Source organism: Rissa tridactyla, chromosome 3 (assembly GCF_028500815.1).
Source record: "Rissa tridactyla isolate bRisTri1 chromosome 3, bRisTri1.patW.cur.20221130, whole genome shotgun sequence".
NCBI lineage: Eukaryota > Metazoa > Chordata > Aves > Charadriiformes > Laridae > Rissa > Rissa tridactyla.
This window is the reverse complement of record NC_071468.1, coordinates 6,568,246-6,595,760: the sequence shown is the minus strand read 5'-3', so window position 1 is coordinate 6,595,760 and position 27,515 is coordinate 6,568,246. Positions and strand designations below refer to the sequence as shown.

The window sequence follows — 27,515 nt, the reverse complement described above, 5'->3', positions numbered from 1 at the left end:
GCATTCCTGCCATGGAAAATAAAAATGAAAACGGCACTTCAAAATATCCCATTAAAAATATCCAGTTTCTCCTCCAGCTTCTCAGAGGAATTAATTTTTTTTTATTTCTTTTTATTTTCTAGATATGGAGAAGAGTTCTAAAAATTATTTTACTTGATTTAATGCTGCGTGTGTTTCAATTCAGTACTGTAACATGAGTTAATTAAACTAAACAAAGGCTGCATTGTCAACACTTTCAGCAAGAACAAAGACATGATATTTTTAAATGAAATAAAAATTGCCAATTCATAATAGTATTTCTATTCTGCTTACTGAAAATGAAATGAAGAAAGCAATCAAATATACACAATAAACCTTAAACACTATCATTGTTAAAGTATGCCTTTTTCTTGTTTCTTTTTTTCTTTGCTTTTGGCTTTTTGTCTTGTACCCTACCATCAAGCCTGAGAACATAAAGTGACTGTGACAGCAGACAAAATGTCTAAGCTGAAAAATTCCTTACATTTTCTACTTTTTAAGCACACAGAAAAAAATATATCGTTTGTCATTGAAATACAAATGAAAAATAATTAAAACTTAAAATTGATCTTGCGCCATCTAGTCTTTACATACATTCAGGCTAGAATCTGATATATGGAGAGTAAGGAAAAGAAACAGATTCCTTCTGTGTCAGGAAAAAAAAGATGACTTTTTTTCCCCCAGGAGATCGAAATCAATATCTGGAGCAGACTACTGACAGTATAATAACCGCCCCGTCCTGCCAAGGCACAGTGCTGCTCAGCACGGCCCGGGCAGCACCCTTAGGGAAGGCCTGCAGGGGGTCTGCAATCCATTTGCCGCGTCTCTCAGAGCCGGGGAGGAACATCGTTTTAGGCAGCTATGTGCTGCCTGATTGTGGTATGACTTCTGCACCGGCCCGTGCTTAGAAAATGAATGATCCTCATCACCTCCACGGTCCTGCTGGTGCATACCACTGCTCATGACAACCCGCAAGGGGATGTGGATCAGCTACGCTGGTCCACAGAAGCGATGCTGCCTCCTAATAATCTTGCTGATCCTTCGCCGCCAGCGAAGCGACTGCTGATAGGTGCTACCCTCTGCTGATATAAGAGCCTGGAGACCTCCCGCTTCAGAACGGACAAAGCCACCAAAAACGTAACCACAGGCACTGGGACCAAAAAACCCGCTCCTCTTCCGCAAGCTGCAGCATGGAAGTGGAGCACAGAAGGGCACAGAGCCACTCACAGGCAGGTCAGCCTCACCCGTCTTCAGCTTTTAACAAAGCTACCCCAATTCCATACCTACGCAGGACATTTTAAGTGCGTTCATTAAATTCAACATGCTGTTTGCAAACTCCGAAAAAAATGCTGCCTCCCCTTCCAAAAGTAAGCTTTTGCTAGGCTAAAATGTTTCTTTTCCCTGCCTACAGTTACGGCCTTTGCTATGTTCACAAGGCATAGAGATTACCTGGACATACTTTTCTGCCACAGCTACGATACCTTCAGAAGAGCAAAGTGCTTTGCACCGGGAGATATAGACCGAACAGCACTTGGACCACCACAGATCCACCACAGCAGGCTGGCAAGCAGAATTTGGTTGCAAAAGCTCCTCATCTGGCTGATATCGCAGCTGCAAGTTCATCCAAGTTTCATGAAGTTCTCGAGAAAATAAAAGCACGTAAAACGAGGCTTCTTAAAACCTAAAAGGTATCCCTTGGATAAAGGCACTTTTGGCTTTCCAGTGATCATCTTGTTACTCTGTACCTCCAACTACTTCCAGCTACTTGCTTTGCAACAGTCCACCCCTCTGCGTAGCTTCGAGCTTGAGACGTTTTGAGTTTGAATATCCTTTCGCAATTTTCTAGTTCCACCGCACTTCCAGCATTTCTGCAAAACGTCCAAAAGGTGCACCTTTTTTTTTTTTTCCTTTGCCAAATATTAATACCTGTCAGAAGCAGATTTTAAAGATACATTTCATATTTAGGGGCAGGGGCCAGACTAGACCGTAACAGCCCAAAAAATGTCATCTGACCCATTCAGTACGGATTGTTATCAAAGACCAAACACACTGTATTTTGATGTGGGATATTTATTCCTTTCTTTTTTGGGCAACTGAACAAAAGAAGTTGGAGCCTTTATACTAGGTCTTCAGAAGCCACAACACTCCAAAATATCTCTGTATTCTTTTCTTTCCAAAGAAAAAGAAAGTATCTTTTTAAGGACAGATAAGGAAGATTTTTAAAATGTCTTTTTTTTTTTCCCCCCCAAAAACATCTCATCCATTTCCACTTGAAGCTGAAAAGAAGTTTGGTTAAGACATATAAGGTAGTTACAATTGCCATGACTCAAGAATAAAGATGTCAGGTTTGTCTGAAAAGATCTTTCTCAAGAAGAATTTCGTTTCTCTATAGCCACAATGTCATATGCAAGAAAGTCATTATTTTGACATTATTTATGGCTGTACCAATGCATGTAAAATCCTATAAACGCCTGAGACTGAAACTATAAAAAATTGAGAGCTCTTTTCCTCCAAGTTTTGGAATATTTAATTCCCTCCAAGATTATGCCATAAAATTATCTCTCTTGCTGAAGTACAGATGGGCAAATGACCTGAAAATCCAGCTGTCGAAGTCAAGAATGGATGAAATGATGGCTACAGAGTTACATAGCTACTCAGGTAACAAAGACTGTTAAGCAGAACTGGGCTTAGCTAAAATAAAAATGAGACAGAATTCAAATTTACAGTAAACAGGCACTGACAGAAGATGGGCAAAGGAAATCACACAATACTGCAAATGATTTAAACCACGAAACCTGCCCCAGCCTGTTCCCAAACCTGCCTGAACATTGCATGGTTCATACAGAAAAAAAAGACAGTCGATACAGTCCCCTAAACACGGCATCCAAACAGGCTAAGATGCAACTGCACGGAAATACCAACTGTAAGGGCTGTGCCCTGCTCCAAGCTAAATCCCTCGACGCTTCAATATCCTTTCATTAGGTGTTAATTATAGCATTTTGCTCCTTGATTGTGCTTCAGCAATAACCCGCTTCTGCATTTCTGGACTTGTCCAATGGAAAATGAACGTGCCCTCTGCCTAGGAAGGATGCTACCCAACCACTCTAAGGGTGGAGACACATCCCAGGTCAAGCTCAAATCGTGTTCCAAACAGCACGAGAAGACAAAATATTTTAGCCCAAATACAGAATAGAGCCAACACAGAAGTAATGGCTACTTCTGTTCCTATTCCAGTGCTCCCACAGAAATCCTATCCTCCAAAAAGTTAAGCAACTCTCAGAGATGATGAATGAGGGAAATCATCGCACCTAATGCCTCTACGAAGGGAGATAGTAAGAAGTGGGAAACAAGAAGAGAGAGGGGAAAGCAGACGCAGAAGAGGAAATGGCTACCTATTCACACAAATAAACATGGGTTTTATTTCCATGTGCTGCAAATCGTGTTGTGGAAAACCTGTCCTGATTAAAACTACAACTAAATGCTGAATACACGGTCATTACAACACGACAGGACTACGTCCAAGTGTACCTATAAAGGGACTGCCGACTGGGCTATTAAAAGCGTGTACACTTACCTAGTCAGCAAATAGGGCAGTGATCACCCCTTGCTCTGCTTTTTAATAAAGGGATTTGAGAATATTCCCTAATCTTATAAGAAACATAGATTTTCATTATTCTTTTGTGAACTAGAATGAGTGCATTATAGTAGCTGGGAAAAAAATTAAAAAGCATCTTAGTTTGTCTTTTTTCTTCAGTTGCTCCCTGGTAATATATAACTTTAAGTTACGGTAGGGGAAAAAAGGGAATAAATTGGCACATGCTGTATTTTATTACTGATTTTGGAAAAAAGCAACAGCAGGTTTTTTATGAAACACACAGAGTGCCTTACATTGTTAAATTCTTCAGGGTAATCTGGCTTGTTTCTTACTGTTGGCAATGGAAAACAGTAGTGAGACTGCCAAGACTTTGATTCTTCGTTCCCTTCGTTCCTCTGGGCTCCCAGTGCCCCAGAACCTCAAAAGTGCCAGGATCCATGACTCCTTGGTAATACGTACTTCGGCATGAACCTGGAGCTACGAAGCCAAACGAGCTACACAGAAAGGACCCTGCAAGCCCTAAAATCCCTCCAAACACATCGATGAGCGGGTAGTAAAACTTGCACAATTAAATGAGAAGCTTACCTACGGATTGACAGAGGTTTGCAATCTCAAAATTAACAACAAATAGTCACTGTTCCACGGAAAAACAGATCACTGAAAGAATTCCTAGCACGCTTCAAAGCCACAATCAGTAACTAAGCAAAAATCTAGCTTTAGGTTGGAAAAGGGACTTCGATCTTTGTTGGCCTTTTAGTGGCTTCCACAGCTCCAGAGCTGGGGACAGCACAGGTCGCAGATGACTCCCATTAATCGAATGGCTCCCGGTGAGAGAGAGAGAGAGGGAGGGAAGAGGCGGCTACATGCTACCCTTTGTTCCGGGATAAGCTTGGTAACACAAAAAGAGTATCCGATATACAACAGAAAGACCAGGTAGTTTGCAGTATAGCTGCTACGTTTGGCTATGCATCTAGATCCGGTACAAGTCAAAACCACTTAAGATCCTTGTATTTCTATTTACTGAGACTAGCAGCTCCATGGAAGCTTTTTTTCACGTGGTCTTAGACCAAAATATGCCATTTCATCGTATGTCAAATTTACTGTGGATGCTGCTGGAAAACTATTTAACTGAATCAGTTTATGAGCTAGCACTTGGGCTACGTGAAATAATGTTACATATTAAAACTATGCCAGGCAATCTCTTCCCATTAAGAGGAGAATATATCTTATTTTATCAGCCTGAACTTCAGCTGATTGTATTTTTTTACCTCTCTGTGTCCAGATCCACCTCGCCTTGTGGTGAACTTTCAAAATTCACGTCAGGGTATGCGCCCACCAGAACTGGAAGCATCTAGCAAGACGAGCACTGAGGGTGCTCTACGTGTTCTTGTACCCATAAGAATGAAAATAAGCAAGGGAAAGCTTTCATTTCCTTCCCTTCTCAAAACCCTGAAAAAGCACTCATTTACTTTCCCTGACCCAAAGACAGTATGTTCAGAAGCGGCAGCTAAACAGAATATCTATGCAATTACCTAATGTGCTGTTATCCCGCATGTAGACGAAACACATCATCTCTTCTTATCACGGAACTGACCGAAAGCTCACTTAAATCAATGAGAATCCTTCTCTGGACTTCAACGAGCTTTGGATCAGACGAATCCTGCACAGGAGCAATACCTGAGCCCCCAAGCAGGAACACATTCCAAAATGTTTGGAAAGAACCTTTTACTTAGTACTTGAACCTTTTAAATCAGGGACAGGAAAAGGATAAGTTCCAAGAACAACCCTTTTCTGACATTTCCTTCTTTTCCTTAATGTTACTTATTTTAATAGCAGGTAGAACAGATGGTGAAATATAATCTCTCCACGGAGAACTAAATGACAGCAACTAGCTGTAGGGGACACTGAAGTATTAAAGAGAAGGAAATGTACAAATAATGAAAGTACATTTTGTCCAACTTGCTTTTGATGAGGCATAAAATAAAATGTAAATAATTTCTATTAGGAGGAAATTAACATAACTACTTTGGTATTTGCAATCAGAACGAGCTGGTATTACACAACCTGGATTTGCAACTGAGGTAGCGCAATACCATTCACCTGGATTTGAAGTAAGGATTATATCAATTCTATTTTCACCATCAGTAATAAAGTACAAAACCGACACCATTAATATGATTGATAATCAAGAGATATGATTAGTCTCAACCTGGATAGGCGATTAAAAAGAAAAAAAAAAAAGGAGAGAGGAAATGTTTAGCTGTATATGAACAAAGAGGTTCTATTAACCTGGGTTTCCAGTGAAGAAAAGTGTCAATATTACTAACACAGGTGTGCAATTAAGTTGGTGTCAATGTGGCTGGGAAAAGGAGTTCATAATTAGGACAACACAGTTAGTATTGACCTGAATTTTCAATAAAAATCATGTCTGCATTTTAATTTGGAACTGTAGAATTCATCCCTGTGTTCTACAAATGACCATATAATTGTTAACTTGCAGCTACTTTACAATTAGACAATTATTTACATAAAATGTTATTTTTTATATTACCACGTGCCTGTTACAAAGGCTGAGCTGAATGCCGGGTTCCCAGAAGTGTCCAACACTTAAAATTAAACTTCTACATTTCTTTGCAAAAGCATTACAAAGGATTTAAATACTTTGCTTCAGGAAGACTCTGTGTTCCTGCTCCAAATATTGGTTTCTTTATTACAATTGCTAGTTTTATTTAATTACTAGTTAAATCTCTATTAATGACCTCACAAATAATTATCATACCCATTTATTGTAAATACTCTCAATGCTTCTAGCGAACATGATCAAGAGGGTACTTAAATGGACATAAATTAGTTGTTTAATCAGCCTTATGGACTTTAATGCAGAAAAGCAACAATGAGAAGAGTGTTTATTTTAAAGTCACTTTAGAACCTGAGTGTGCACTTTTTTGCACTTATTTTCCTATGTAAATCCAAGCCCAATATATCAAAACAACACTCACGTATAGGCAAAAAAGAATTTTTCTTAGGGGAAAAAATCCCACCGAAAGCTTTTATGTGCTCTTTCCATGTTTCCTCACAATAGAAAAGGAAAACATGAGGCCAGCAGAATTCTCTGGCTCAATCTATTTTATAAGGAGCCTCACCTCCTTCTTCTTTTCCTTCTTCTTTTTCCTCTGCACCACGAATCAAAGGTATCTCAACTTGCGTCGTGTCTTCTTGGTTCACCAACGGCTCTGAATAAATTTGATAAAAAGAAGATGAACAGTAAGGCTTTTCAGGACAGACATAAAAGGATCAACATACGCTAGAAATTACCATTAAAAACACCGGCAGAGGAAAAGGATCCTTTTCCCCAAGAGCAGAGATACAAAAGAGATACAGGGAAATCCAAGGGGCTGCAGTTGAGAGCAAGGCCTTGATCCTCCAAGATGCTGAGCTTTCTGGGATTTTGCACGTGTGCCTAGCTCCAAGCATGGGCCTTCACCGGGACTCGTCACAAGCCCAGACACACACGTACACACGCGTGTTTTGCTGGACCGGGGGCCGAGCATTCAGTGCTCCGAACATACAAAGCTGAAGTGCTTGTCATTAGCAATAAGAAATGTAACGTTCGCTTCTTTCTCCAACAGCCTCAGTCATTAAAAAGTCAGCTTTTATCACTGAGAATCCATAGACACTCCCCTGCTCAGGGCTGAATTCAGAGTTACCATAAGGAGATCCGTCTCCACAGATTTAGCTTAGTAGGCACGGAGAAAGAAAGGGAACTTAAACACTACTGATAATATCCGAGCAATAACTAGTGGTTTTGCCTGTTAATCTTGCTCTTTGGTTTCAAGGCGCATGCAGTACCTTCTATTTCCATGCAGGAGCTTTGGGAGTCTGCCCCAGTCTTCATCTCCTCCTCTGCAGAAACATCCTGTTGTCCTGTTAACGTGACAAATTGACAATGGCATCAGCGTGATGGCAGCGCGCAGGCAACGGCAAGTCCATCCAAACAGGACACATATAGCACCTTATTTTTCAGAAAAGTACAGCTTCTTTTTCTCTTAAACGAACAACGTTGGGACTTATTTTATATATGAAAATATCACTTAAACTCTAAGCATTAAGTATGTTAAACAGCTCATCAGAACTGATGCTGGATCACTTTCCCCCCCCTCTTCTTTTGTAGCTCAGCCTTGACACACTGTTTCTCACAGGAGCCATTGCAAAACGCTCGCACTTGACAGTCAGTTCAGCAGAAGGAACAGAATCGCCCCACAGGCTTCTAGAACAACAACAACCACCAAGAAGGACAATAATAACAATGCCCTGCACCTGGGATCAATATGGTTAAACCCAAGTATTTGGAGACACGTGTCTTTTCCAGCAACACCAGAGATTACCGCACCACAACGGGTTGGCACACGACCTCTCCTAGCCGACAGCATTTTCTTCAGGTGGCAGAGATCAGGCTGAAACCCACTGGATGCTGAAACTGGAAGAACTAAGGTTCCCAACTGGTTCATTATCTCCCTCTCAAAGAATTTTGATACGAAACTTTACCTTGGGCTTGATCTTGTTCACACCCCACAGGCTGCACCGGGTCACTCTCCTGTGCACCTTTGGAGTCTTTCAGGGAATCTGAGGAAACAGCAAACAAACAAACCAACCAACCCTGCAGCGGTTGTTCATGCTGGAAAAGTCTGGTAGTTTCTTCAGACCCTTAGGTGCTAGCTTCACATTTGGCATTGTGATCCGCTGACAGATTTTCTATCTGATTAACCACAGTCTTATATACTACAAAAGTATACTCACGGGCTTCAGTTATTCAAATTGATTTCATAACGTGTACACTTACCGAGCAGTTTTTTGCCTGCAGTACAAACCTTAAAGAAGGAGCTGGCAAGAAAGGACGTGTAGGAATAATCAGCAATGCTACCAAGAATTCTATTTCTAATGAATGGAGTGGCACAAAGCTATGAGAAATAGCACGAACCACAGCACTTGATAAATAAAGTGGTTTCTTATTTGTTTAGAACAACGCTTTTCATGGTTGGATTTCCACAAGCTTGACGAACATTAAATCCTATAAATCCCAGTGCAAATCCTAGCCTTGTTTCACTTGATGTCGGAACTCCCAAGGTCATTATCACGGCCAAGACTGCCTTTCCTTTTGGGGCAGACCATCAGAACGAACTGCTCAAAGCCGTAATCTGAACCAGTGGCACAGTGAGGTTTAAATCAGATGATGGAAGTCCAATGGCTATGCCATCTGCAGTCTTCAGAAACACAGGGCACTACTTTGTTGTGTCAAACGACATTTTCTGACAACAGCCACTCCTTAGTTTTTGCGCGGGGATGGAGAAATGCATCATTCCACCGCCGTCAGGAAATCCCAGCAACACCGCCACCCGTTTTAGCTCTGCTCGTTCCCGTAACGCACCGCTTTCGCTGGATAAAGAGCTCTCTTTGAGCCTTGTTAAAAAACCCCGCTGATCTAACTGGACATTTCTGCAAACTACAGGGGTAAGCACACTTGAGGTCATAACGACCGTAACAGATAATCACTATTGGCGTTCCAGGGTGAAGCACTTTCTAAAATGCTGCTAGATGAAACCGTTAAGTAACAATGCCAACAGATCTAAGGTGCATCATAATAAATTATGCTATGACAGTCTCATTACAGTTCTACTTCTGGAAGGTCCCTTTCTACACTATAGCAAAGCAAACCCTGCAATACACCAAAGGATGCCCCGGTAAAACTGTTCCTGAAAGTTGCCAAGAATAATCTCTGACGGATAAGTGAGAAAGCTGGGTTGTTAACATCCGATCCAAATTTAATAATCTGTAGAAAAGGTATGCACTGAAAGTGTGTGGCTTTAATTAACTGCAAATAATCCCCCAAGGCAAATATTTAATTACCTGCACAGCTTCTTACTTCTTTCGTGGCATGACAATAAGTTTATAAATCCAAGTTTGAAAGCGGAATATCTCACTGATGTACAATTTGCTAAAATTTGCCCTTGCTGTGCTTTTTTTCACCCTACTGTGGACTTAGAATATTACTCACTGCTATCAGCTGGACCACGGCACTGGCCTTTCATACTAGGATGCCACGTTGTGCCATGAGTTACTCGGGATTACCCTATCAGCCCGAATCAGAGCAAAAATAAATTAGAATTCCATCAAATTCCAAGTTTAATCAAAAAGCGAGTAGAAGGACGTCTTGGTATAAATGGGAATGGCACTAAAAGTCTGTAGCGAATTCTCCAAGCAAACTTTAAACCCATTGAGTGAAATTCTGGCTTTGCTGAAGTTTTTGACAAACCTTTCAGGATATCAAACAAGCCAAGATTTGTATTACCTGTAGCCCCATACCCGAAATTAATATAATCTTTTTCCTCTATGGTTTGGTTGCATGTTTGTAAAAGGAACTGTACTGAAGAAGCCGGAATCAGAAGTCCTCTGCCTTAAGCACCGTGCAGCCAGGGCCCGAACACAGCCCTTCAAACAGCCAAAAGTGATGATAAAGTGTGATGTTACCTGTTATGGGTGGGAGAGATGCACGTGGCTCGGTCCCGTCAGACCTTTAGAGCTGTTTTATCCCACACGTACTGCACAGTACTTCATACTCCCAGACCTGTGCCTTTAATCTCAGTTCACTTGTGCCAACTTTTCTCCTAGAATGAGGAATGACTCCAATTTCATGCAAAAATCAATCCCCAGCATCAGAGGAACAATTACGCTCTTTGGTCAATAGTAACAAATGGAGTTTAAGGAGCCTCGTGCTTGGCTGATGTATGCGCCCCGTCCACGCTGCTGTTTGTCACGGAGCATCACGTAACTTACGGCAAACCATGGTTAGCGCAGGGCACAGGGAGTTGTCGCTACCCCCACCCGTCAGCACAGCTGTGACCCCGCGGCGGTGCTGAGCGCCAGCATTAGGCACCGCTGCTGGAGACCACCTACGCTATTTGGCACATCTTCACACATTCCCAGAGCTGGCTCTGCACAGGTTGTTATTACGGGGCTGTAATCTTGTGTTAAACTTTTGTTTTCATCATAAACAGTTTTCTAATTGTTCCAGGGTTCGAGAAAGCAATTTAATCGCACAGAATTCCAAACTACCCCAGGCAACACACAATGATAATTTTGCACAAGTTATTTTTCGCAAAGCATGTTTCTGAAAAGAGCAGAGCGTGGACAGGAGTCACTGCCTAGCTGTAAGAGTCCACCGCTCTTATTTCAGCAGTAGAAATCAGCCTTTGCATTAGTATGCAGATTCTGAGTTTCAAAATCTTTAAGGTCAAGACCATGTCAAAGATTTCTTCTTTTCAAATGCAAATATTAGATCAAATATTCAAGCCAAAAGGTCCAAACACAGATTTACTTTTAGGATTAACAAGAATGAAATAAAGGAATAAACCCAGATTTATGAAGAAAATCTGAGCCACGGAAGAGTAAAAGTGTAAGACCAAATGCACCGGTAAATAAAAGGTGTTCCAAAATTGGATATGAGGCAAGAGTGCAACCTCCACTTCAGCTGGTGAGTAGCGGTGGGAAGCCCACAAATGCTGAAGATGTACTCCTCTGCACGCAAGTTTTCAATAGGCTAGCGGTATTCCTCCAGCTCAGCTGGTCCTCTGCGCTCACTTACCCCTTCAGAGCCTTATGCAACTGGGCATAAGCCAGTGTCACGGTCCTAAACGATTCCGGGGTTTACAAAAGTTCTGGCCATGCCTAAAACCTTCCTTCACCTCTAATTGGCCAGGAAACTAACTCTGATTTTTTTTTAAATGGCATAAAGCAGTGTTAGTCTTCTCCTGACACAGGTGCTTATCTGTTAAGTCACAGCGGACAATCCAAGTCAGGATATTACTTTGCAGCACAGTACGCTCAGTGTTTTGCTAAAACAGGCTGGGCACTATTTACCTTGCGTAACCTCAAATTGGGACTGTAAGGGTTAACATTCCTCCAGGCAGGACCGAAAATAACCAGTGTTTCTGATACTACGCTGGAGCACAGTTCCTAATGTCATTATTGATCACACATGGACGAACCAAACATGACATTTAACGACATAAAAGAACCAAAGCTAGGCCCCTTTGACTTACTGCATATCAAGCACTGAAGTGCTCATTGAAGTCTGAGCATCCCTTAGTTCCTTCAAACCTGCTTTTACTTGGTGGCTACAGTGACAGTGCCCACGTCAGGAGCGCTCGGCTCCACTGTATTGAAACGACTGTCTCATGGGGCTGCATGGTTGAACGCGCCTGAGAATCAGCCCCAACCTTTAACAACCCCTGAGGAAAATAGGTGGATTTTAAGCGAGCCGATCAGAATACTCCCCGACTATATTCACTTTTCCAATATATCAACTGTACGTTGAATTCGGCTCCAAGAAAACCGTGTAGCTTACCGTAAACTACCGATCCTACCCTTCCTGCCAATAATCAGACACTATTTTGTCTAAATACCGCATAAACCCCCACGCTTTTCCACGCCATTCATATTTTTTGACTGTACGAAGCGACACTGTTTAAACACAATTTTGCAAATGCTAAAGAAGAGGAGAAATGGTAAGATCTGCATGTTAAGTGGTTTTAATGATCTTTTAAAATTCACTTCCCCAGCTACTCTCTGTATGGCTTATTTACTGAGTCGTTTCTAATGTGCAACACACCTGGGTCCCGCATACAGCACAGATAAATCACCATGTTTTAGGGAGCCGTAAGAAGATTAAAGAGGGAAAAAGCTGGTCATTATGAAAGAAAGAGGTTCAGTGCGTTTTATTTTTTAAGCATGATACTGTGAAAAATGACTGGAGTATTTCCAGAGTGAAAGAAATCAAGCAGGCGTCTAAAATTACAGGTAATGGTGTGCACGGAGGCTGCCACATGATTAGGGTATTCTTTTGCCTCATAAACCGAGGAAAATGTGTTAAAATGAAGTACTATAAAATGGTGATTTATGAGAAGTTAGGGAGATATTCTTGAGCTTTGACTTTAAAATGTTATTTTTATATCCACTAAGATTTCATTTTAATCTATCTTTATGACAGATTAGATTTATTGGAGCCCAAGTTTATACGGCTTGGTAAAACAGACCTTTTTAGGTGCAACAACCTGTAGAGATGTTTTTGCAAGTGTTTGGGTAATAGACCAGGCAGTTCATCTCCGCAGGTGGGGTCCACCGAGTCACGCTCCCACCCGCTAATGCTTTGAGCCGACAGAAGGGCATCTCCTCTAACCTCCTCCTCTCTCCACAAAAGAAAATTTCAGGTGCAGCCGGTATCATAACGGTGGGCATCCTGCTGCTGCCAGAAGGGGCAGGGCCTGTTGTACAGGGCTCTGGGAATGAAAAAAAGCGGAGAAAAACCTGTCTGCCTCGGTTAGACCCTTCCCAGGAGACGATGCCGCACAGCTGAAGGTAAGGGTTGAGGTGGGGGGGGAGATGGAAGGAGTAGGCGCTCGCATCGGACCGACAGCAGCGCAGCTGGATGGCTCCAGGTCAGCTCGTATGTAAAAATAAGTAGGATCTAAATAAACCCGCTAAGGAGATTAGTGTCAGCTGTTGCGGCTGCCTGTACTGGCGAAGGGTAGAACAGAAATACCTCTTGAGTAGTTTATGGGCTGGACCCCCTTTGGATGCGCGATGCTACAGATAGGTCAGATTAAAAGAACAAGTAAATAAACTGCATTATGTACAGCTCAAAGCGACCATTAGGGAGAGCGTTAGGAGCGTCCACTTGGTTGGACAGTGACGTTTATGTACCTGGTTTAAAAAAAAACCCAAACCACACCATTTAGCTTGCGTTAGCCAATTTGCTTTCATAGAAATCCTTCTAACCAAGGGAGAGAAAAGTGTTATCACTGTACCCGGCATACAGAGCCACGGCTATGGTTGGGGGTGTTGAAACTCTTCTATTAAAAAGGTTCTTTTTCAGTTACCTATAATCGAAATTTTTCAGGCTGAAATTTTCCAGGTCTAATCATAGCCCAAGGGTGAAGTAAAAACATTTCACTGGGAGCTGCTGAGCACTCAGCACTTCTGAAAATCAGGTCATTCATTTAGATGTCTTTATATATACTTAAGAGCTGATTTTAAACACCTCTTTTTGAACATATTGGCCTTTCAGTCAATCTTTTTCACCCACTTATCAATGTCTAATTTACGTCGATTTGCACAGCTGCACAGCATTTGAAATGCTCTATCTTTCAATTTATCCTTTCTCAATCATTTATGTCTTTAGAATATCAAGATTTTTCCACGGTGAGAACTACAGCTGGCCAAACAGGAATTTTATATCCAGTATGTTTTACAGGCGGGATACTTAACAGGCTTCTGGGTTACACAAAGTGAGTTTTTAGGGCTAACCCCTAGCCTTAATTCTGTTTCTGAGAACATAAGCCCTCCAGCTGACTGAATCTGACTCCATTTCAGAGCATGTAGAAAAATAGTGACTTGCTTTAAATGGCACTCCCACAGGAGCAGAGACTTTGGTGAACACCTGGAAATAATTAATCGCTACTTTATTTTTAAAATTAATTAGCATATGATTTAATTTAGTTGACCTTCAAATGAAAATTCAGTTCTTATTACGTGCTAACAAATTCAAATCAGCGTATTGTGCACAGAAACTTTGCCGTGATAGCATAATGGGGAGTTCATTCTTCACCCGTACTAAATCCAGTTCTTTTTTTTTTTTTGGATTTTTCTACCAGAAAGCCCTATCGTTAAATCAGGTTAAACAGTAACTGGTAGGATAGGTAACCGAGATGAACACTCTCCTCTCTCGTAACCACGCACACACATACTCCTCTTAAAAAAAAAAATAAAATCCCTTGTTCAAACCCATCCACAGCTATACACAATGTGGTCCGTTTAAAATGAGTTTCTAGTCCCAGCACAATCGTGTATGGACAGGCACACTAGACCGAGTGCAGCCTGTCTCATACGTTTTATCTGCTGCATAAACATTAATGACTTTAATCACTTTGTTCTGCCCTTACACTTCATAAAGAGAAGCATCTCTAACTTGAAATACGCTGCGTAGAAAGGATCTACTTCCATATGCACAGTAATGAAGTGCTACGAAGGTGCTGCCTAGAGATGTCAGCTCTCCCCCCAAGAGCTAACAGTTACACGTGCAAGTTTTCAAGGGTAAAATTGCAACATTTCTTTGTGGTATTTCCAGACAGTGGAAACAGAAACTTGGCACAGCCTGGAATAAGTGGCTACCTTCACAGCATAACATCAAACATCTTGATATTCTTGGAATATGACTGTTCTGCTTTTTTTTTTTTTTTTTTGGAGGAAAGACAAAGCACTCAAAAAATTCAGTCAGCTCAAAGGCCACACGCAAACTGGGCCCACGTGGACTTTTTTCCCCTGTACAGTGTCTCTTCTATTGTGAATAACAGAAGAGAGAAACTTTCACATTAATATGAGATTTGTAATCTCACAGTAGGTTTTCCCTCTAATCAGAGCCCCTCAAGACATGATTCCTGCACGGTTCCATGCACTTATCACGAAACACCCCCTTTCATGTTCCCAATCCTTCCCCTTTTCCTTTCAAAAAAACTGCCAAAGACTACTCAGGTAAGACAAAAAATACTGGAACTTCATGGTAGCAGAGATACGCGTGCTCGGTTTTGAATACCACCACATTTTAGAGCAATAAATAACTATTTCAATGTGTTTGCTATATTCTAATCCCAGAAGTATGAGAAAAAATAAGCAGAAAAACTACTAGTCAACTCTAATTGGAGTCAAAATACTTGTTTTGGTGCACTCACCAGAACTGACATTTGAAAGACTGCTATACTTCCATGGTAGGCCTGGAAACCTCCTATTCCGAGTGATTTAAACTATGCATTTTGGGAATACGTAGCCTAGACTTACTTGCCACCAATCTCCTTTCACAGTAATCAGGTGGAAGGACTGGAAAAACATAATTTCTATAAATGCTTTGCATCCAGTTCATTTAGTTGAAGATAAACCGCAGAAATGAGTACACTCCAGAACCTGGCAGGTTTTAGCTGTGTTAACGCAGTGGGCAAACAATTTGAAGGCTGAAATTTATTTCAGGAGCAGCAGGTGTTTTCAGAAATGCCAGGATTTTGTAAAAGCGCCATTTCCCAAGCAGTAGCAAGTTTTTCGTAACACTGGTATTCACTTTAAAACACCTCAAACTCTAAAATCTGAAAAGTTGAAAGCCTGCTAATGGAAATAAAGATTAAAACCACGGCCTGGTGGATGCGGCAGCGTCACCGTTCAAAATTCTTGGTTACATTTAAAAAACTCGCAAGCAAATCCCCAAACGTGTTCTTTTCCCCACCATTCCTTTTTTCTACTGGTACGACTTTACAAATAAAATAAGTGGAGGAGAGTCTTTCTTGCTCCTTTTTCCCTTACCAGATGCTTTCCGTCTTACTTTTGAGGAGAAGGTAGGACCATCGAAGAGAAACCGCCCTTCGGATTTCTCAGGGCACTATCTCTTCCGTCAGCCTCTCAAGAGAAGAGGGGAAAACACTATGCTCAGCGTATTACAGGAAAAGCAAGACCTATAGCACCACAATGGCTACTTCCCTGAGACGAGACAATTAACACAATGGGTGAAAAAACTGGAGTGGTTACACACTGAGACGGTCACTGAAAAGCAAAGCAGAAGACACTGGCTTCATAGTCAGGAACAAGCATTCAAAGCAATACCAGAACGCTGGGATCTTCAGTAAGACTGCAGACAGCAAAAAAAAAAAAAAAAAAAAAAAAAAAAAAATCCAAACCCAAAGCCTCACCATGACCCTCACATTATGAAATATAAAAAACGCATCTGTTGGGGGATCTTATAGATAGAGGATACATAAACAGGCCAAATGTCAGGGGGAAAAAAAAAAAAAAAAGAGAAATGAATGACAGGCAATCACCAACTATGCTGGGGCTGAATTTCTGCCTTCCACTAGCCTTGCCACGGCTTCAGTCCATGAAGATACCAAAAGCAAAAGCCAGTGCTCCAGCAAGGGTTGGTGCTTTTTTTTTTTTCTTCCCCCCCCCCCCCCCCCCCGCAGGATCAATCAATCAGTTAAGAAAACACTTAAATCAACCTGCACAAGGCTTTGAACTCATAATCAGGTAAGTATGTGGGCTCTCTCGCATGTGTCTTTGGAACAAAAGGGCAAGATCTCACACCCCGTCACACTTATCTAGAAAAATGAGAAGAGAGTCAAGCAGCGATGCTGAATTACACATTAAATCTTTTAAAATAAATAAGTTAATGGATGTTAATAATTATGTTATCTCAGTAAAATGCATTAAAATTTTCTATTAGTCTTTCTTGAAGGCTGTACTGATGGACTGTATTTATTATAGATAGCATAACTGTTTTGAATTACCAGTAGCGAACGTTTTATAAATCACCCAGGCTTTTTCCTGACGTACCCCCAGAAAAATGCCAAAAACCATAGACCGGCACAAGCAATTAATAGCGTGATATCATAAAAGTATCAAAAACAATACGTCTGTGCACCGGTTCCTATCTGTAAACCAACAACTCCACAGGAAAAATCTCAGCTTGAAACATTTAAATTGGATCATCTCTCTTTCTTGTTTCCTAAACTCCCTGTCATTTGGCCCCGTGACACTTTTAAATATTTATCACAAACTAAATGATCTGAGTGCCCAGCACAGTCTGCACAAGATAAACACTACTTTCTCCCTCTCAATTATGACTTCATCTCCTCCTGTCTCCTCTTGATGTGTTTATAGCTATTGTGTTTTTCTTTTTCCCCATCAGGAGAGCACGGAATAGGCAGCTAATATTGCTGAGATAGATGTGCACGCTCAACTTTACGCCTGTGAGTCGCCCCAGCGAGCCCAAGCTTTGGGCTTATGTCTGATATGTCATGTATGATATTTTAGTATTAGCTCTATAACAAGAGGACTTAGGAATTCATAACATCTCTCCTACCAGCATAACAGCTGGTGCCAAGTACTTCATTACAAAGACTGTTGTAAATGAAAATCCAAGCATTTACCTATTCCTGTATCCTTTAACTGTGATTTTGGCAATTTCCAGACAAAGGAAAATAAGGCTTTACAAAATGGCCTCTTGGGAATGGGCATTTTGAAAGACAATTTACAATCTGTACCTTTATCCTCGCTCAGCTCTGTTTCTTCTGCTGGTGATAGGCTGGCTACAGCTGAAGGTTTTGTCTCATCTATAAGAACCAAGGAAATGAAAGAGAAGTTATTAATTAGATAGCAAACTGATGAACCACTTTACTGAAAAAAAGCGTTACGCCTTATTGAGGCCAGATACTAGGCCTGAATTTGATTTTCTGGGCTTCCATCCATTCACCGGCCATTACAGGTCTGATTGTCTTCCCCCTAAGCCAGGGGTAAACTTACATTACGATACTGCCAGATCAAGTCTATATTTCAATTTCTCATAATACAGCGAGAGGACCAGCTAGCAGTTTCATGGGTAGGCTGGTGTTGCTATTTGCTTAGAGATTCTTTTTTTTTCATTTAATCCATCTATTTTGAGAAAAAAAACAATTAAGCCATTCTTAACTTTAATCATGTGCATGAATCCCATTGGAATCAAAATGATTACATGCAAATGCTTTCCTGAAAATAGACGCTTTCATGAATCAGGCCTGAAATCTAGCAAGTCCCTGAAAATCTGTGGCTTGGATTTTTTTCATCGGCAGACCATGCAGGTAAAACTATTGGAGTTAACAGATAAAGCTAGTACCTGAATTTAATAGAATTTTTAAACTGTCACTGTTGCTTTTTCTTGGCAATTTCTATAGTTCTAAAACCTTTATAAGCCTTTGTTTTCATTTCTCTCCTTGTATTTCTTTCATACAGACTTGCCTCTGATGATTCTGACAAAATTTTTTTTCCTAATACAGTCATCGAGTGTTTTTAACTAGCTTGAAACAAGAGCTCTGAACCACCTGCCATTTTGTTGTTCCATGTGTTAACTGGGAATTTCACTGATGATAGACCGGAGGCCAGACTTTAAAAAAAATCCCACGGTAATAGCTGAAAAATTTCAGGCCAGTCTTTGTGCACTATATCCGTTTTTTTTCCACTATTCTGTAATAAAAATATATAAATCTTTATGTAACAGACTGGGTAAGAATACAGCATCCATTTTTATGTAACAGACTGGGTAAGAATACAGCGTCTATTTTTGCTCTTGCATTTTCTTTCACAATATCAAAGTATATTGTTTGTGATTTGTCACACTCAGGTGAAGGTTATGCCTTTTTGGTTTAGAAAATACAAATAAGAACTGTAACATTTGATGGGATTGCTCCTTAGAGTGATCACTCATAGTGATTAGAAACATTTTAGGCGTACAACTGCCTAGCTTAGAAAATCAGGCCATTTTCTACTACCAAGAAAGGGCACAGAAGCAGCAATCTGAAAGTTCCCGACGATGTTTTGCTTCCACAATGAGTAGAGTGGAAAGCAGCAGCAGCAACTCATTAGCTGAACGTAACTAACTCGAGGTAATTATACACCTCTCCCTTCTTGTCACTATGTGAACCAGTAGGGATAAACGTTAAGGCGAATAATTTTTTCCCGTAACACTGCGTGCCTGTGGTTTAGGAGGTGATTCATGGACTATGCGTAGGCACAACGCTATCTTTAGGCATGTACCTAAAACGTGATCCTAAAGTATGACATTTTCTGGATCTGGGACCTAAAATGTCTGGATCTTTTTTTTGACGCTTTTCATGAAAGCAACAGAACACGACTACCGACATGAGATAGGAAAAGAATGTACATCATGGCTCTGATAAACCAGCTCTGACAGCTCGTAACATAACAAGTCATAATGACGGTTTTGGGAAAAACACAATGCATTTAAGACACCTCCAGTAGCAAAGTCGTAATTTAGAGAGGTACACATTCCTTAATTCTCTTGGGAAAAATGAAACGTATCTCATTCAATCAAACTGTTTTTCAAATCAAAATACCGGGGAAGTACGCACTCCATCAGAGTGAACAGAGCTGACAAGCACAACGGGCTGTATTTGGCACCTGCCGACAGTAGTATAACCGAGTTTAACGGGAACCTCTGCAGGCGGAGCTAGGAGCTCTTACGCGAGCTAGCAGCCAAGCGGTACCTGGCATGGTTAAAAGCTCAATATTGCTTGGGCAAAGCTACGCATCTGCCTAGTCAGAGATTCAGAACGGAGTCTAGAATCAGAGCAACTCATTCCTCCCTTCTCCCTGGTCCCCTTTGCCTGTTTAAAATGTGGCTAGCATAAAAGCGAAAAAAATCAGGAAAGGAAACGTGGTTGTCCTCCAGCACTTACAGAACACCACTGCATACTTATCTTGGGGAGGATAAAGGGCCTAGGTCCAAAGTTTGCGGAGGTCCATGGGAGTCTCTTTTATTCTGTAATACTATGCGCCTATCGCTTCACCTCCTACTGACTGCCCCGCAGAAGGACATGAAGAAGAGGTGACAAAGGGGCATGAAACATAGAAGGACTTCAAGCACTTGTGGACAGCACGAGCTGTTAACACCTAGTTGCAGAAGACTGACCTGTGGAGTGCAGGGAGCAATGCTGCACTTCCACATACGCGCTGCCCAACACGCAGGACAAAAAGAAAGACCCTTATCAAATGAGTTGCTCATCTGGAAACAGCCACAATGCGGTAAGCAAACCAGATATGTCAAGAATCTAGGCCTTCTAAATTTTTTTTGCTGCATTTACTGGTCGGCTTTCTTCAGCTCAACCTCCCCCATATTGAAAACCATCTTCAATTCCGATTAAAGAAAAAAAAGTTCTGAAGAAAGCTGTTTCGTGCTCTCTGGATTAAGTATGTATAGGCAACATCCTGCACTACAATGAGAAAGAAACCAACCAAACAAGAAAAGCACTGTGTTACATGTAACACTACAGTAAAAGAAATCCTTAAGAAATGAGGGAATTTACAGACATTTTGATTGTCACTTCAGCTCTTTTGACAATTGATTAATTCTACTTGTCCTTTGCATTGAACAGAGTTGGATAGGATGAAAAATACAACCATAAACAGAAAAAAAAAAATCTATTGTGAACACAGACTGACATTATATTTTAAGATATTGAACTCACTATAATTTATAAGCATGCCATCTGCAAACCCCACTGCTCGTGAACTCTGACATTCTTTTGCAATATATGCAATATCTTTCTGTATGGATTTAAATCTTCATAACCCCTGAGCTTTGTGTAGACAATTGATTAAAACCCGAAAATACCCTTTGAAATCTTCTGAAGTACAGTTTTCATGAAAGGAAGGCTGCTTCCTCCTCCTCCAAATTTCCTTTTCCCCCATTTCTAGTCTATGCAGAAAGCTATTTTGCTGTAGACGGAAGGAAAATTCAGTCTTTCTAGTTAGAGGATTAGCTAGGGGTAGAGTCCACCTTAAAGGGAGAACCTAGAGCTGGTAAGCTAAAGAGGGAAGTCTGCATTCCCATACATTCATTCATAATGAATGGAGTTGTGGTCTCTGATGGGAGTATTGCTCGAGACCCTGAGCTAATCTGGTGAAAATGTACAAACATTCAATAGCATTGACTAAAGCTATTGTTCACCAACGGGGCTAAAACCTGGGAAGGCCCTTTAAGGAACTCAGTACAAACCTGCTTCTCGGCTCTGGCCCTCGGTTTCTTCAGTGTTTTGCTTCTCCTCTGTGCCATCACCACCTATCGAGGAAAACACATAGAAATTATTTATGACGTGTCTTTTTATTGGTAACAGCAGCAGCAATATTAATTGTAACCAATGCAGCACAAACTGCTAATTTACAGCAAGATGCTGTGATAAAAGGGGAGGGATGTAAAGGTAAACTGAAAAAACCTGCAATCATAACCTGTTACATTTAAAACAGTCACATTTTCACATCTCAAGCTCAGGAAGGGGGATTAGACTGAAGATTTTTATCTCAACAGGCACACTGGAAATATCTGTGTACCAAATAAAGGTATGTTTCCCTAAATACTGTCTGCAACAGATGAAATTGTTGCTTGAGCTTAATCTATGTACATTATGAAGATTTTTTTCCTAAGATTATTTTCCTTCAGTAACATTTCCACAAGCTCCCTGAAGTGGCTGAGTTTCTGACTTGCAGAACCTACTGTTGATGCCTATGGAAGGTAAGATTAGGAGGGGAAGAATCGCCCGAAATTTATTTTAAAGCAAAAAGCATAACGCCACTTAGCTGAAGCATAAAAATGCATCACAAACGACTGCAAAGAAGGGAGCAAAACAAACCAAAGTAAGATTGCTAGGATTGAATGCGTTTTCCCCCTTTTTACATTCACATTCATTCCCAATTTTCTCCACTACTTTACATTCGCATTCATTATCCATTTTCTTCCCTCCAGCTCCCTCCTTGGAAGGCAGGTACCAAACAGCGAATCACCACCGAGAAAAGTAACACCCTGGGGAACATCTATGGACGCGAGGATCAAGCTCTCTTAACCTTTGCTTGGCCTGATTAGAAATATATCAGGAAGTCTGTATTTTCAGCGATGGAGAAGGCTCTTTTAGGTTCATAATAATCTCAGGGGCTGCAGTGCAGCACACTGGATCAGCTGCGATGGCTCCACTCCCTCTTTTCCAGCATGGTGAGATAGACAGCGAGGACAGCTGAGTACCAGCCTTAATGAGGCATTTGAAAAACTGACTGCTGAGCAGATACACTGGGAGAAAAGAAATTCATTCCCCGGCCTGTAAATGGCTTGATAACGATACACATATTTTTTGCTGTGATCTTTTCTGGCTCCTGGGTTTTTCTGATTACAGCTTCTCTAAAGCAACACGGTTAAAGTTCCTCGCGCCTCCACCTTGCTTTTACTTAACACATGGAGTCTGCTGAAGAGAACAGCAGTAGCCCAAGTGCAATTAGGTGGATGGAAGAAAAACAGAGAAAGCGTGTGTTTTTCAGAAACAAACGTACATCTGGTGGCACGCCGCACTCGGCTAATATTTAAAGGCTGAGGTATGACGCTCTCCCTCTTTCCAGCAGGCAATACATCCCGGCATCCAGCAGATGGGACTAGCGGAGAAGTATTTCCAGGCTGACCCTGCAAGAAAGCTGCTCTCAGGAGCAGATGAGACGAAGCAGGAGTTTGACACCCCACCTGAGAGAAGAGAGGTGGGCAGGGAGCAGCTGATGGCCATCAGCAGAGACTCGGGCCTCCTGCCCACTTGGTAACTCTTTGTACCGATTACCAGCCCTAATGGATGGCCAGCTACAGGGATTTCTTAGCACATTAGTGAGCTCTAACTTGTAAAAAATCGCATTACATGGATGACCAAAATGGCGTGATAGAACCAGCTGGATTTTTTCCCTTTCCCCCTTGAAATCAAAAAGTATTCTTTTCAAAATCAGCGTTCGGCCTGTCCATGCCCATCAGGAGAACCGCACGCAAAATAGGAAGTTAGCTGTACTAGAAGATAAACTTCTCCTTCCCCCTCCCCTTTTCTTCTAAAACGTGGGCTTGGGAATTTGAAAGCTTTGCAGCAAGCAATTAATAAATAAGGAAAAAAATAATCCTTTGTATCACCAGGATGTGTCTCAAAGGGAAAAAGTCATCTAGCTCAGGAAGTGCGGCAGGGAACAGTACGTTCAAGGCAATCCTGTAGCACAACAGTGCAGTGACACTTGAAAAATCCTCACCGTTAGGTCAGATCCAAAGAGAATATTGCATCACCGTGAAACAAGCGGTGCCAGAGCTGAAAGGATTTCATTATGGTCAAGCGCAACGTGTTTCTCTTTGCATAGAAGGACTTTACATTCAGAAAAAGCAGGACAGCCATAAATGGTAACTACCAATATATCATTGAAAATCATTTCAGCAATTACCTTCCTGCATTCACAACGTAAAACTGCATTTCCAGATGACACTTGTTTCTACATCCTTTATAACAAGTACAACCATAACCATGAGTTATTTGGCTAACATCAGGTATTTCAAGGATTCATTCATGTTTATTGCCAAGGGACTACTTCTCTTGCTAAAGTCACTTACTCAGAGCAAACTTCAGCTACAAAAGAAAGTTCAAGTGATCATCTGGTTCATTAGATTATCAGATAAAGCACATATTCATCATAACATTTTGTCAACCCTAAGTCTACTATTTCACTGGAGATTCACTGCTTAAGACTGGTATAACAGAATTATAATTACAGCACTATATATTGGATTCTCAACATGTTTTCCATCTAATGCTTCATTTTATTCCTTTAGAAAGAAAAATGTAAAAGACTTTAAGCAGAAGCTTCACCTCTTGTACTTTGACCCAGTCCAACAGACTGACTGGATCGTGACATGAAAATTAATCTTGATCATCACAATGAAAGTACGTGTTGTGCCTGCCAAGTGACTTCAACAGAAACAGAGAAAAGGAAACACTAAAAAATTAAGAGTGGACAAGTGATCCTTGAGTAAATGACTTGCAGAAGGAAGGGTTAAGCTCTGCTTGGCCTGGAGAATCTCTTCATCTCAGGAGAAAGGGAAGAAGCAGGGTACGAATACACCGATAAGAAAGCAAACTATACAGGGTGGAGAAGTGACTAATTCCAAAGCATCTGACAAACAGTTTTTCCATGTTTTAAAAACCGTTCCAATAAGCCTCTCACCAAGTGTCTTCTACTGATGAAGAGTCTTTCTGTAATTATTGCTCTCCATTGGAGCTGGATGCAGAACAAATGGGAAGGCTTTAAGTAGCACACCCTCAAGGCTAAGAGCTGGAAATATATTTTACAAGAGCAGCAAGCCAGTTTTTCACCATATTTTTATTCACCCCTGGCTCTCCTTTTCTTCAGGCAGAAAAGCCAGACCCAGTGCATTTCCCTTGAGTCTTCCCCATGACATTATTAATAATAAAAATGTCTTTTCCACTGGATGGCTTGTACAGTATCTGCCATCCTTCTCTTTCCACTACTGCAGCAATTGGCGATTGCATTTCCTTTAGGTGAAAGCTGTCCCCACAATATCTGCTGTTCCATTATACTAGTAATTGAACAGCAATCTGTCACTCACTCCAAAGGAGACAGAAAAAGCGGCAAACGGCATGTCGTGTCATTTTAGGCCTGCAAATGTAAATGATTTTGATCCACATCAAAAGACAAATGGGAACATCTGTTTCTTTTCCCCGGCATGGCAGTCAGTTGAAAAAACAGGAGTTTGAGAATTACAGTAGCACCTTACAAACAAAATAAGCACATCAGGCACTGAAATACCTACTTCTGGCCATATATTTTCTTTTCCCTTGCCAAGCTGACTACTGCCTGGTAGGCGCTTGCCCTCTCCGCTTGGCCTTTTTCTTTGCGATCAGCAAGAAAATTCCCTCCCCGCTCCCCCCGTAATGATATATACCCTCATTTATATTTGGTAGAAAACAGGCTAAACAGCGATCAATCGGCACACTCAGCAAGCTGGCAGAGCAAGCGGCACTTCTACCTAAACCAGAAAACCGGGTATTTTGCAAGTGCCTGCCCACTTTATGTTAAGGAGAGGTATTTAGCATGCACAGTGATATGCCAGCTGCAGTAGCAGCCCCCAAACGAAGCAGATGAGATGATAAATAATAAGCTGGCAGTCAGATAGGAGAGGGCTGGGACAAGATCCCTATGAAAGTCCAGAGGGACAAACTCTCAGCCGCAGCGTGAGAGCAGGTTTTAATATTCTGCCCATTTTCTTTGCGAGAGCTCGGCCTGGAGGCACACGGCTTTTTACATCTTTCACTGTTCTTGCAACAAACATGGCAAGTCAAAAATATTAATATCCTGCTGGCCTCTTGGCTTTTCCCATTTCAGAGCTGAATAAGCGCCAGGTCCGCTCATACACCTACTCCTCTTCAGCAGTACCTTTCTTCACAGGCAGTCAGCGACGTACTTAGAGCTGAGGCTAAAGTCAGCGTCTCAAAAACTGGCGCAAAAAAAGACATTTTCCAGAAGAATTGCAGATAACGTATTTTTACTTAAAGGAAGAAATTCTGCATGTAACCTATACAAACCAGTGTACTTCTACCTCTCCAACATAGATGTTATTAATAATAAAATTGTTTTTGCTACTGAGAATGTGTACTGTACTTATATCATCCATAGTGTGTCACAAGACTACGGTTCCTTCAAACAACCTCCTCCTTCCTGGAGTAGAAATAGAAGAGACAGAGGGCCAGCGCCTCAGGCCCACGTCTCGTTTGCCACTCTCACGTACCTGTGTACGCGCCAGGTCACTGAGCACCGGGTTTGACGCTGTTATATCCCCACATGGCACTTGCCATGCAAGTCTGGATGCACCCTCTGGTTCTCCGGGTGGCCAGGGACCCTGCGTCTCTGCCGGGGTCTGGCCTGGGAATCTCTCCCCAGGCTGGGCCGCGCTTCTACGACAAACGCAAATGCAAATCTGGCAGATAAGGGATGCCAGTTGTGAATTATCTTTTTTACAGCACAAAAATATTGCCACGGTAATCATACTAATGATGTGAAGGTCCTTCTAGGATAACAGGGAAACTAATTAATGAGAAAATTAAAAATATAGGCCTTGATCTTACAGCTGTTACATTCTGCACACACGAGTAGATATGCTGACTTCGGTGAAACTCCTAATATGCAAGAAGAAAGCACACATATATCCATGTATACACTCAAGATCATACAGCCTGCAACCATTTTCAGACTATTCCAGTGGCAAAATGATATCAGACATAAAACAAAAAGCACATACACACAAAGGCCATTATTGCAGAACTACAAACGCATTAAAATGAATCATTAGGGTGGTGGCCTGAGGTTACTGAACATTTTCAGTTTGCATTTTAATTTCTTTTAATTAAATTATGATTTAGGTCAGTTTTAATCACTACTTGTATATAACCCCTTTGGGGTAAATTTTAAGAAGGGTTAGTAAAGAGTTATCTGCAGTAATTGTTTAATGGAGTTATGAGACTTCTTCCCTCCGCGCGGCTTCAACAATTTACCTCACTGCAGAGTCAGACCTGAACGCGCTGCTGTCGATGCACCCAGTCTAGCGAAGTTGTCAGCATAATAAATAACAGGTTTTCATTTTCATGCAGCATTTTGTCAAGAATTGTCGAGGAGTGTGGGAAAAGAATGAGAAAACTGTAGCTCCTGGGGATTATCTCAGAGGTTAAAAATAACGCTATTGTATTTCACCTATTTAACGTCCTGAGAAACAGAGGAGCCTAATCTAAAGCCCACTGAAGTCATCAGGCGTGTTCCCCTGGCCTCACCCCTCCGCGGGTCCCAAGGCAAGTAACTCAGCTTCGTTATACCTTTTCTGGCTAGGGAATTACCAGGGGACAAAGCGCGGGCCAACAGCTACAGCATCAAATTAGGTGCTCGGAAGACACGAGCCCTCAGATTTGTCCCAGCCCACTTCATACATAACATTGCTGGGAACGTTGTGCTAGGCTGGGTGTAATTCTTCTGTCTGACATACAGTGGGACTCAGATTTTGTAATATAGGTGCACCTGGCAAGAGACATCTAAAATTTCATTGCCAAAGATGCTGATCATCGCTATTTCCGACCATCTGCAGCTGCGACTGTTCAAAACAAATGAAAGCAGACATCTCCTGGAAGCTTGAGCTCTCCAACATAACCAGAAGACGGACATCACAGCCTAGACGTCATATGCAGCCCACACAGAGGACAAAGACAGAATTGGCATTTTGATGCCAAAAATACACACACAGTGTTGCACAAGTATTATCGCAATTATCATAGTATATAAAAGTGGACAGAAATCGCTCATGTGCGCTGATGCATTGGAAGAGCAAGCCGAGGCAGAGCTCGGAGTAGGACGGAGGAAGCCCTGACTTCGAGCCTTACAGGCAGTCCTACCTAAGAGAGACAATAAAAGGGTCCCCATA

The 27,515-nt window shown here is 41.5% G+C and overlaps 1 protein-coding gene across 3 annotated transcripts in view; it reads right to left on the bottom strand.

Moving 5' to 3' along the window:
- MACROD2 (mono-ADP ribosylhydrolase 2) overlaps positions 1-27,515 on the bottom strand; it is an 891,460-nt gene that overhangs the window by 35,673 nt on the left and 828,272 nt on the right. For 2 of the 3 annotated variants that reach the window (XM_054194034.1, XM_054194035.1), the window contains exons 12-16: positions 21,252-21,314; positions 17,746-17,814; positions 8,159-8,236; positions 7,463-7,537; positions 6,757-6,846 (exon numbers count right to left, since the gene is read on the bottom strand). In XM_054194034.1, coding sequence (XP_054050009.1) covers positions 6,757-6,846; positions 7,463-7,537; positions 8,159-8,236; positions 17,746-17,814; positions 21,252-21,314 — 375 coding nt within the window. The remainder of the gene's footprint in view (positions 1-6,756; positions 6,847-7,462; positions 7,538-8,158; positions 8,237-17,745; positions 17,815-21,251; positions 21,315-27,515) is intronic. The other variant, XM_054194036.1, reaches the window with a different exon arrangement.